This window comes from Manis javanica, chromosome 3 (assembly GCF_040802235.1).
Source record: "Manis javanica isolate MJ-LG chromosome 3, MJ_LKY, whole genome shotgun sequence".
NCBI lineage: Eukaryota > Metazoa > Chordata > Mammalia > Pholidota > Manidae > Manis > Manis javanica.
Window position 1 is genome coordinate 6706402 of NC_133158.1, and position 12449 is coordinate 6718850.

The 12449-nt window shown below is 35.1% G+C and overlaps 1 protein-coding gene across 2 annotated transcripts in view; it reads left to right on the forward strand.

The window, feature by feature from the left end:
• APPL1 (adaptor protein, phosphotyrosine interacting with PH domain and leucine zipper 1) overlaps positions 1-12449 on the forward strand; it is a 33729-nt gene that overhangs the window by 17644 nt on the left and 3636 nt on the right. Inside the window, exons 10-21 of one of the 2 annotated variants that reach the window (XM_037019128.2) lie at positions 252-410; positions 831-1019; positions 3623-3665; positions 4894-4950; positions 7201-7292; positions 7651-7833; positions 9108-9160; positions 9739-9913; positions 10006-10042; positions 10573-10719; positions 11316-11366; positions 11617-11706. In XM_037019128.2, coding sequence (XP_036875023.2) covers positions 252-410; positions 831-1019; positions 3623-3665; positions 4894-4950; positions 7201-7292; positions 7651-7833; positions 9108-9160; positions 9739-9913; positions 10006-10042; positions 10573-10719; positions 11316-11366; positions 11617-11706 — 1276 coding nt within the window. The remainder of the gene's footprint in view (positions 1-251; positions 411-830; positions 1020-3622; positions 3666-4893; positions 4951-7200; positions 7293-7650; positions 7834-9107; positions 9161-9738; positions 9914-10005; positions 10043-10572; positions 10720-11315; positions 11367-11616; positions 11707-12449) is intronic. The other variant, XM_037019129.2, reaches the window with a different exon arrangement.

The window sequence follows — 12449 nt, forward strand, 5'->3', positions numbered from 1 at the left end:
GTTTGGATGGAGATGAAAATGACTGTTGTTTTAAAAGCACAGGACAGTGAGGCATTCAATGTTCCTTCTTTAGTTTTTGAATTTAGTATTGTTTCCCAAAAATCTAAATTTCAAATAAGATGTAAAGCTGTTTTCATGAAGTGCTCATGTTACTTTGACCACTCTAAGAAAATACATACAGAATCCACAGATACATGTTTTTGGTAAGGAGTTCTTTGTGTAGTTGGTAGTCAATCTGTTGTCTGTGTTAGTGTTCGCAGGGAAATGGACAGTGATGTGGAGACCATGCAGCAGACAATAGAGGACTTGGAAATAGCCAGTGACCCTTTGTATCTGCCTGACCCAGATCCCATGAAATTTCCTGTTAATCGAAACTTAACCCGAAAGGCCGGATACCTGAATGCTAGGAAGTAAGAAAACTGTTGCTACTTTTGTATGTTGTTTATCATCCAAGGTATTTGCAAGCAAATAGAGTTTATAATGGGTAACATTGCCAAACTGTTTTGGTTTAACTGAGGGCAGTCTTTTTAGGTAGTGTTATCTAACATAACATATGAAAGCTGTGAAATATCATTTCTCTTACTGTGTATGTAATTTATACCATAAACTCTAATTTTTAACTGAAAATGGGAGAAAGCAAGTCAATCCTATGAGTAAAATAAGTGCTCATTTTGAGTATTCCCTCAGAACTGTATTTTATGGGACATCATTATAACAGCTGTAATTTGGTAATTTCCAGCCTTGTTTCTTTGTGACATGGTTTATCTTGTTTCTGAGTTACTATTTCAGGTGTGTCATTATTAAAGAGTGAATGTACTTTCTTCATTTAGTAAAACAGGCTTGGTGTCATCTACCTGGGACAGACAGTTTTACTTCACGCAGGGCGGAAACTTAATGAGTCAGGCCCGTGGAGACGTAGCAGGAGGCCTGGCCATGGACATAGACAACTGTTCAGTAATGGCTGTGGACTGTGAAGACAGGCGATACTGTTTTCAGATCACCTCTTTTGATGGAAAAAAGTTAGTATATTTTCCTACTATTAGTAAAATCTATAATATTTAAACTACTGAAATGACAGATAGTTCCTTTTCATTCAGACATTTCATAGATATTTTAGGTTTATTATGTATTAAGATGATTTTCTTTTTAATCTTGTGGAAATCAGTTGATTTTTTTTTCTGATTTGGTTAAATGATGTCTTAATATTTTGAGGTTGTCAAGGCAAGGTCATATGGTAGAGACCTGTGACTTCATGCTAAGAGATTGGTCACTGAAAATCCTGCATGGTCTGGGGAAGAGCCCTAACTTTACAGTTAGGAAAATCAGATTCTGGATCCACTGCTTACTGTGTGGCCCTTCACAGTTTATATAACCTCTCTGAGCTTCTGTTTTTCTACATGTAAAATGGGGGGATTTATAATCCCTACTGTGTAAATTGTTACAAAGAATAGAAATCTAACATATGTAATGCGCCAAGCATGTGGTAGGTGTTAACAATAATGGTTTTTAAATTTTTTTAAATTGAAATACAGTTGATACACAATATTACTAGTTTCAGATGTACAACAGTGATTTGACAATTATATGTATTACTAAATGCTAAGATAAGTATAGTTACCATCTGTCAACAAAGAAAGAAATTTAAATATTAGTGGCTATATTCTCTTTGCTGTACTTACATCCCCGTGACTAATTTATTTTATGATTTGAAGTTTGTACCTCTTTATCCCATTCACCTATTTTACCCATAACCCCACTCCATTCCCCTATGAAACCAGCAGTAGATTCTGCAAGTAAGTAAAATCTTATGGTATTTGTCTTTCCCAGTCTGACTTACTCCACTTAGCATATTGCCCTCTAGGTCCATCCATGTTGTTGCAAGAGGCAATATTTCATTCTTTTTTCTGGCTGAGTAATGTTCCATTGTTACATACCACATCTTTACTCCTCTACTGATGGACACCTCGGTTGCTTCTGTATTTTGGCTGTTGCAAATAACGTTGCAGTAAACATAAGGGTGCATATATCTTTTTGAATTATGATTTTGTTTCCTTCAGGTATATTCCTAGTAGTGGAATTGCTGGGTCATATGGTATTTCTATTCTGAGTTTTTTTTTTTTTTTTTTTTTTTTTTTTGAGAGGGCATCTCTCATATTTATTGATCAAATGGTTGTTAACAACAATAAAATTCAGTATAGGGGGGTCAATGCTCAATGTACAATCATTAATCCATCTCAAGCCTAATTCTCGTCAGTCTCCAATCTTCTGAAGCATAACGAACAAGTTCTTACATGGTGAACGAATTCTTACAGAGTGAATAAATTCTTACATGGTGAACAGTACAAGGGCAGTCATATTCTGAGTTTTTTGAGAAACCTTGATACTGCTCTCTATACTGGCTGCACCAATATCCATTCCCACCAACAGTGTATGAGGGTTCCCTTTTCTCTTGCCATCACTTATTTGTTGTGTGTTTTTTTAATTAGCCCATGATGTTATTTTTAAATGTTAATATTTCTGATCAAATTACTCAGTCCACTAATATTTATATGCCATTTTAAAAAAACTTCTATGACCTTTGCATTAATTGAGAATCCATGGAGTACCCTTTAGAACAAATTTTTGAAAAGCACAGAAAAATACAGAAATGAGTACTGAAAAAAGGCTGTGACTTTACTAACCAGAAGCCACAATTAATTTTTTGGTCTACTGCCTTACAGGTTCTATTCTAGGTACATTTTTAAAATAGTTGAGGAACTTCCATATATATAATTTGGACGTGCATCCACTTCCTCAAACATCTCATAATAGCTACATTATAACCCATCTATGAATGTACACCAGAATGTTTTTCCTAATGATATTTAAGTTACCTGCAGGTTTTTCTGTACTTAATTGAAATACTGTTTTGGATCTTTCTCATTGTTCAGTAGTAGCTTCTGGGTTCCTTAAAAATCATTTTCCTTCTTTATATATGTTAAGATGTTAGGGCTCACTATCTCTTATCAAAATGGTTTTTAATTTCAAATTCCATAATTATATGATGAATGCCCATTGCTGTGTCAGTAATCTTGCTAGATGTTGGGAGTCTCTGTTCATTTGTCAAAATTACCAAATTGTTAATAAGTTACTACACGTACCTATATTTAATTTTCAGGTTTTTGATAATGTATAACATGATTTTTCCATTCAAATTCCTGATGTGATTAAAAATTAGTAAAGAACTATTTCTTTCTCTAACTTTTAAAATATTCACATTTACAGACAAGCTAAATATCCCTGTTGGTGATTAATATATTAAAAATTTTGTCTAAATGTATTCCAGGAGAAAAAATAATGAAGTAAAATTAGTGTTTTCTATAAGGATCACTGATTTGTATTTCAAATGTATATGGTGTCAAAAGTTGAAATGTACTGTCTTGGATGCGGGATACCTTCGCTTGTGAGAATGAGCACCTGTTTCTGTTTTGGTGTATCTTTGCATATACGGGTTGGTTGTGTATTTGGGGTTTTTGTTTTTTTGATACTGATTGGTTTTATATGTGGTTGCCAAGATAAATTTTCTCAGATCATGTTGAAAATACGTTTTTTTAAAAGTTGAGGGTCAATTTTTTTTTTCCAGATCTTCAATATTGCAAGCAGAGAGTAAAAAGGACCATGAAGAGGTAAAATTTCATCTAGTTAATTTCTTCAGTAGCATCTTAAGATACTTTTCTGATAACAAAACACATATTAATATGTTCATTATAGACATAAAATCCTACTTAATTAAAATGTCTTTTTCATAAAAGTCTGTTGTTCCTCAAGCAACATTCTTAAGTTTCACACAAAATTTTATACCAGAACCTGTGAAGAGACCTTAGAGATCACCTCCCTGCTGTCTTTTTAAAGGCTCAAAATTCAGAAATGACCTTGTGACTGTTACTTTTTGGCAGGCTGTTAGTGTCATGAGGTGACAGTTTAATTTATTCTCTTCTCTCACTAACTCTCTGCAAAGTATTTGCTGTATTAAGAACACAGTGGCAGCAGATATAGCGTGGCAGGCAGGAAGCAGCTGAAGTGTAAAACCATGGGGAAATGAAAGACAGAAAAACAAAAATTTGGGAGTGTCTGTTCTTGCTCACGAATCTCTTGTTTTTGGCTCCGTTTTTACTTCTAGTATACCAAATATGGAAGGTAAGTTACTACCAAGAACTGACACTTCAAAAACTTTGTCTGGAAAAATACTCTTCAATGAAAATAGAGGTTGATTTTGAGCTCTTTTATATGGTATTATAATTGTGTTTGTACCAGACAAGGTTAGAAATTATGTAGAGATCTACCTTTATTTATATCTTGTGGAAAAGAATAGGTACTAAAACTTGCTTTTGGTTTGCAAGGAACCCATGTCTGTTCTGTGCAGTGTTTACCAAAAAGAACATTAGTTTAGTGAGGCTCGTCAGGTGCTGAGATCCTTAAAAGAGTGAAACAGATGTGGGGCAGAGAGTGTTTTCTGTTAATTGTTTATAAACTCAAAAGAAGGGAAGTATGTAAAGTACAGTCACCAGGAATATATTTAGCGCTTAACATTTTTGCATTAGTATTAATGATACCTGACAGTTTGGTGGAGATTAAAGGGGAACTGATATTTAAAGAAATAGAGACTATTATAATTTAACATGATTGTAGTATTTTTTATTTCCTTGTAGGGATTTAAAAGTAATCTGTTCAGTGTGCTTTTATACCTTCAAATATTATACATATATATGTTTACGTGCATAGGAAGGTATTTGTAAGAGATTATATGTTACTTGTAATGAAACTTCTATTTTGGTTAAATATTGAACATTCTTTCAGAAGAGAAGCATTGTAGATAAAAATACTAATCATATTTTTCTGTTTTTCCTCTTGCAGTGGATCTGTACAATAAATAACATATCTAAACAAATATATTTAAGTGAAAACCCAGAGGTAATACTTTCATTTTATAGTATCCAGATCTAGCAAAATTGAAGAGCTCTATGGCTTATATAGCTTTTAATTCAGAGTCTCAAGTTCTGTAACCTTTAAAGCTACTCAAATTAAATGTATCATGTGTATGAGTATATCTGGTCCTTCTGGAACAGTTATTTCAAAAGGTATTGAAATCAGTCAATAAATATTTAATGGGGCTCAACTTTTGTGTTTAGTGCCCATGGAGAAGGGAGATACAGAAGAAAAGCCATGGCCTATGCCCCCCAGGAGCCTATGTGTATGGGAAGACAAAATTAAAACTTTAACATTTTATATAAAATAATATATATATAATTGAAAGTGTATGGTGATGACTAAAAGCTTAAGGTTTGAGAATGTTGAGATGAGTGTGGATCAGTTATAGAGGAAACTGTAGATGGGAGATGGTAGAAATGTGAGCTGTCCATGTTTTGAGAAAAGAGAAGACACTGCAGACAATAAAAAAATGAAAGCACAAATGTAGAAATAGTATGCATCTGTTTGTTTATGAAACTAATAGTGTAGCTGAAGTTGAAGGTTCTTGCTGGAGAATAGAAAACTGAAATGTGCATACAGATCACCTGGGGATCTTGTTAAAGTGCATATTACATTTCAGCAGGTCTGGAGTGGGGCTGAACTCCCATTGTGCCCATTACACTTTGAGTAGAAGGGTATCAAACCAGGTGAACTCAGCAGTGTAGGCATAGCCATAGGTGCAGTCCAAACATATAGGCAGAACCAAGGGTGCAGAGAACTTTGGAAGGAACCAGTGGGCCCATACGGCAGGGTAGTTGGGAAAAGACTTGGTTTAGGACAGGAGCTGCCTGACCTCTGATGGGGCCCAGGCATGCTATGAATCCGGCAGCCTCCCAGGGCTGTGCAGGGCTGAGATTTCAGTGGAAGCAGCGTTAATTTTTCTAGGAAGCCCTCACCCTTCTAAGTCTTCAAACTGTTGTATGACTAGACAGGATTGTCTGGAGGCATGTAGAAGGCTATTATAACTCAGGCATGAATTAAGGGTCTAAACAGGGTCTGAACTGAGTGAAGAGAGAATAAACAATGAATCATAGAAACAGGTAAAAAGAATTTGATGAGTTAGTAACTGACAAATGTAAAGTATGAACTAAACAAAAAGATGACTTTCAGGTTTTAAGCCCAAGTGAAGGGAAGAAAAATTTGGAAGATTTCTGTTTTTATGACAATGGCTGTGAGGTGCCTGGGCAGACATGCACAATTTAGATGTCTAGGGATAAGTTTTGAACCAAAGAAAATCTCATGACCTCCCAAATATGAGCGACTTCTGTTGTTTAATCAATTTAGGAGTTTAATCTGAGAATATCAGTATTGGTTTTGGTAACTTGTTCTCCTACCAGTCTAGCTTTTCATTTCTGTTATCTTGGGAGCAACAAAAAATTAAAATGCAAATTATATGACTCGTTAATACCTAGGGAATACATTGGGAATACAGTGATGAATTAGAACAATTCAGGCTTATTGTACTTTCTTACCAATCATCAGAACTAAGTTTTAATCTTTCCCAGATTATCCAGAATTATTTTCTGTATTGAGAGAAGAAATTTTGATCAATTTTGATATTTTTGCTGACTGTAAGACATGGACATGCAAAAATGTTTGGTGACTTAATTTCTCTAATGTAAATACCATTTTATGTAACCACTATTTTAAGTAGAACATTAAGTTTAAAAATATTCTGATGGAAAGCTTTCTTTCAAATTTTGATCTGAAAATATCCATAACTTTATAAATTAACATGAAGGTATTTCTGAGCATAAATATATTCTGGAAAATTATGAAAACTTCAGCATATTTATAAAATATTCTAATATTCTATGACTATTTCCTACTACTTCCAAATTTATTTAGTAAATGTATTGAGTGCCTATATGCTAGGCACCCTGCCAGGTACTAGCACTACAAGCCTTAATCCAAAAAAATCTGGTAGTTAAAATTTTAAAGAAAAAACTATATCCTACTAATATGTATAGTAGTAGGAAAAAAATCGATTTTTTCCCCCTAATCTACAGGAAAAGGAAACTTAAGTTATAATGTTCTGATGTTCACTATGAATGTTAAGAAAATGTGGAATTACCTTAGTAACTCCAGTTTGCATTTTAGTGTAACTCAAGAACATTCTGGCAACTCAGGCAGGTGTATTCAAACTTTTGGTGTTCTTGCTTTACTAATACTAGTCCTTTAAAAACAAAATAGGAAATTGCTGCACGAGTAAATCAATCAGCTTTGGAAGCTGTCACTCCTTCCCCATCTTTCCAGCAGAGGCATGAGAGCCTGCGGCCAACAGGGTGAGTTGCCAGACTGTGAGCTATTTAAAGAACTATTTGGGCTACTGGAAGTGTCAGCGCACACTTGGATTTTAGCAGTGCTACTTAACTTTCGTATGAAATAATTCTCCCAACAACATAGTGTATTTTCAAATTGGTGAATTTACCAGCAAGAGTGCTAAATAATTCCACTGTTATCTTTAGATTGAGGTGATTTAAGTTTTTGAATATAATAATTGTAAAGAAATAAGTCTTAAGTCTCTTGTTAAATAAGTAGCTATAATTTGGGATTGTGTTTATTGAAATTTGTCTTACTCTTAAGTGTTCAATTCCCAAAGACAAAACTAAATGCAATGCCTTTGTTTTCTTCCGTGCTTAGACAATCTCGGCCACCGACAGCTAGAACTAGCAGCTCGGGATCCTTAGGATCTGAGTCCACAAACCTGGCTGCCTTGTCTCTAGATTCCCTTGTTGCCCCAGACACCCCAATACAGTTTGACATCATTTCTCCCGTGTGTGAAGATCAGCCTGGCCAGGCAAAAGCCTCTGGTCAGGGAGGCAGGTGAGTGATAGGCACCACAGGGCCATCGTGCAGTGGTCTGTAAGGTTTAAGATTCTGTTTCTGCAACTGAGTCTCTCTCAGTATGTACATCAGCTATATTGTACTTTTCCTTAATTGTTTAACATCATTTTGATAGTTGGGGAAGAGTTATACAGGTTTTTCTCTTTGTTTTCTACCTCAAAGATAACTTCGTGTTAAAGATATTTAATTCTGCATCACTTAGCAGATCTACTTCTTAGGTATTTGCTCTTAAAATTGTAGAAGAAAGTTAACAATTCTGTTTTTAGGTCATGACAATATTTTTTAAATTCTTGAGACTAATGTGCTATAGGCTTATTAGAAAATACTATCTTGTGTCAGAATAAATTCCAGGAAGGCACTAAAACATGCTATGAATTATTAATGAATCATCTTTGTTTATAAAATGAGAAATATCCATGTCAAAGCAGTTAAAATTTGGTTGTAGATGAGGGAAATGTAACTTAAGGCAAGTCATTAGCAGGTTGGGCACCAAATAATGTATCTTTACATGGTCTTGACCAAGAAAAAGTAATGTACATTTGATCACAGAAATATACTTAGCATTTGATATAATAGGTCAGACATGTATTAAGGACATCAATTTCATGTCCTTAATGGCATGTTATCTTAATGGCAGTGTTATTTTAGAACCACTTAGCTCTCTACTTACTAAGCCTACTTTGGATTATACTTCTCTCCTTTCATCTTGGGTGTGCCAAGAGCCATGCACACCGAGGAGGGAGGCAGCTTTCATCTCTAGTTAGCTTTTTTCCTTGCATCCTGGTCTGTATGTCTTGACAAATACAAGTTTACAAGTAGAAAAACATTCAAATTATAATTTACTTGTGACCTGTACTTAGAGAACCTAAAAAGTTTTCACAGTTCCAGGACATGCTGGGCATTTTTCTAACGTAGGTAAAATCAAAGCTAAATCAGGTGTTCCTCTGTTGTGGTTTATATACATACATTCAAGCATTTCTGCAACATGGGTTATGATGTTGATTTGTGTACGTGGGTGGGGGGGAGGCTGAACTCTAACCATTTGCATTTTCTAAAATGTGGCAACTTTGAGTTCAGCCTGTCAACTCAGTGTGAGGGCAGAGGCCTTAATCTAGGAAGTTGGTCATCAGTAGTGTTCCTAAGGTTTTGTGATGGTTAGTTTTTAATCTCTGGTTTCAGTGAATAAGATTCCTTCCATGTGGCTTATGGTGACTGACCACTGGTTCATAAATTACTATTTTTAAACTTTTCAGGCGTACAAATCCATTTGGAGAATCTGGAGGAGGCACAAAATCTGAAACTGAAGGTAAAACAATCCTGCAGGATTCTCATATTTTAGAAATTCTCTGCATTATACTGTGTAAACTTGTTTTCATTGGTTCTGCTGTCTGCCATTTTAATGATATCTTTATGCCACAGTCTTCTCTTTCTACTCATAGTACACTTATAGCAACAGAACTCAAGATTTCATTATTTACACAAACTTAGAGAATCATACTTTTGACCACATAGTCAAATTCTCAATGCATAAGATATCTTTTAAGCTTTTCCTAAGTTGATGTTTTCTTATACTGGCAAGCATAACTTTTTTTTTCCAGTAACTATTTATTTTGATATAATTTCAGAATTTTACAGAAAAGCTATAAGAATATTATAAGGAATTCTTTTTACTCAGCAGCACGAATTGTTGAAGCATAACGTTTTGCTATTTGAATTTGAGACCTTAATATTCCTATAACTTGAACACTAGTTAGGAGTTATTTCTAAAGACTTCTGCTAGGTTGAATTTTTCACTGGAAAATCTAAAAGGAGGCAGTGTGTTTTATTCTTAGGGAAAACAAATATGGGACTTAAAAATTCATAATGTACCTTGTTCTGTTGTAGATTCTATTCTTCATCAGTTATTTATTGTCAGATTCCTTGGTTCTATGGAAGTGAAATCAGATGACAATCCAGATGTTGTTTATGAAACAATGCGCCAAATCTTAGCTGCCCGGGCCATCCATAACATTTTCCGTATGACAGAATCCCATTTATTAGTCACTTGTGATTGTTTAAAGTAAGTAAGAACCTCTCTTTCAAAAAACTGTAGAAAAAAATGTTTATATAATTCAGGCTAATTAAAATTTGTTTTCCAAAATCTTATTTTAGGTTAATTGATCCACAAACACAAGTTACCAGGCTCACGGTGAGTTCTACGTGTTTAAAGCTTTAAGTTTTTTTGTGCATATACACATCGTACCTCTTTATAATAAATAGTCCTGATTCTAGATATTCAGATATAATAGTATCAGCTATGATTGATAGTTAGGCTGTTAGGATGAAGTCTATGGCCATCTCTCTGAAAAAAAGTTATAATTTAACATTTCATGTAATTTATAGTAGGAATTAAAAGGTGAACATGATTGAGTTTATAAATGTCTGTGTTGAAATAGCTCCAAGTATGTGCTCCTATTTATTTAATCATTTAATACATTTTGTTATTGACTTTGTAAAATGTGTTAAATGACTAATGGAAGAAATTCAGTTTTCAACAACCTCTTGCTCTGCCTGGCAATCCAAACCAATAATATTTTTTCTTGGATTATCATGCTGTTAAGAAAAAACATAAGCTCTAATATTGTATTTTTGATATTTTTATAACTTAAAGAGTTGGTCATATGTATAAGAGTGATGTTGCAATGCTTTGAATAATCTGTTTCTGATACTGTCTGGCAGTTTCCATTACCCAGTGTAGTTTTGTATGCTACACACCAGGAAAATAAGAGGCTTTTTGGATTTGTTCTTCGGATGTCAGGAGGGAGAAGTGAAAGTACTCTGTCATCAGTCTGCTATATATTTGAATCAAACAACGAGGGGGAAAAGGTACATAACTTTTCAAAATGTGTTTCTGTTATGAAATATGTATCATAATCAAAGATTTCTGGAAAAAAATTCCAGACCTTGCCTGAACTGAATTGCTTGAACAAAAAAAGCCCATTGCCCCGAAGAATGCTGAGCTGATGAGTTGGTCCTTCTAACTGCAGACCTGCATCTTCCTGGCTGGTACTTTGGCTTTACTAATTTATCCCAGGAATGCAGTGTATTCCAACCACCAACTATTTCTAGATGTCGTCAGCTTAGAGCAGCCATCAGCAGCTGCTTGCTTCATTCTCTGCAGACCTCACTTTATCAGTAATGAATCTGAGGTAACAGGAAGTGGGGTGCATGTACGAGGGGAGAGCCAGTGGTGTCAACTCATAGATGCTGAAGAAAATAAACATCTATGTTTTTTTTCTTCAGCATTGGTTTTAGGTTTTATTCCAGTCTTGGTTTTAGGGCTGGAACATTGTGAAATGAGCTTTTGTTAGAAGCAGTGTAAAATAACAAGTTGTAAAACTAGTCACAGCAGATGTGGATACTTGACATTATTACCTGGATGTGAGAACTGCCTGAGTTTTTTCCTTCTTTTCCCCTTTTAGATTTGTGATTCTGTTGGGCTGGCAAAACAGATAGCTTTGCATGCAGAACTGGTAAGAATCCAAAACACTTCATTGTCTAAGAATGGTCATTAAAGTGTAATACAAGATCTTTCAGATTAGCCAGTAAATAAAATAATTTGCTATGCAGGATTAACAGTAGGTTATATTATACAGAATTTGGATAAATGGCTAACATAGAATGTAAAAATAATTTGAAAAAGTTACAACAGTAGTATTAACAAGTCTAAACTTTAAAGTTCTTTCACATTTAATTGATGAGTTGTGTTCATCTGTTCTTCAGGATCGTAGGGCATCAGAAAAACAAAAAGAAATAGAGAGAGTAAAACAGAAGCAACAGAAAGAACTCAGTAAACAAAAACAAATTGAAAAGGTATGCAGTCCTCATGTGTAAGTCTTCTGATGAGATGTCTGTGAAGAGCTTCCTTAAATCAGCTTTGTGACTTTCAGATTTGAATTTCCAAAGGGAATCCTGCTTCTGCCTACCCTGCCCCTTGATGACCAGATGATTCCTAGCGTAGCAGGGAAGGATGACATCGTCTTCTGATAATGATGTTCACATATAGCTGTACTGACATGTAGGGTGACTTACTGTTTAGCAAACGTATTTGGGTCCAGGTTGTCTCTGTCAAAGCAGGTCTTTTGAGAGGCTATATGCATATATACTAAACTGCCATTGCTGAAAGCCCTAGTGGCCTCTAGGAATAAATATTTAATGTTACCAGGAGTATGGAAGCATTGTCCATCCAACAGGGGAATTTTAAACTAGAGAGATTTGAGAGCAAAATCTGGAGAATGCGTTAATCAGTGATTGATGTGACTGTAAGAGCCCATCACGGGCTATAGCAGAAGCAGGGGAAAAGAGGGGTGGCAGGGATACTTAAGGCAACAGGTCAGCGAGAATCTGCAGTGGATTGGCTATAGGGACCAAGGAGAGAGAAATGACAGGGATGGCACTGAAGTCAAGGCTTCCTTGACCGGTTAGGCCGAGGGAAGGTGACAGCTGGTTTAGAAAGATAACTTGTACAAAGACGGAGAAGAGGGCTGGGTAAGAGTGGAGATGTGGAGTGATCCGTTAAGAGCCTTTCACTGTAGCGCATAATGAGACAGTGATGC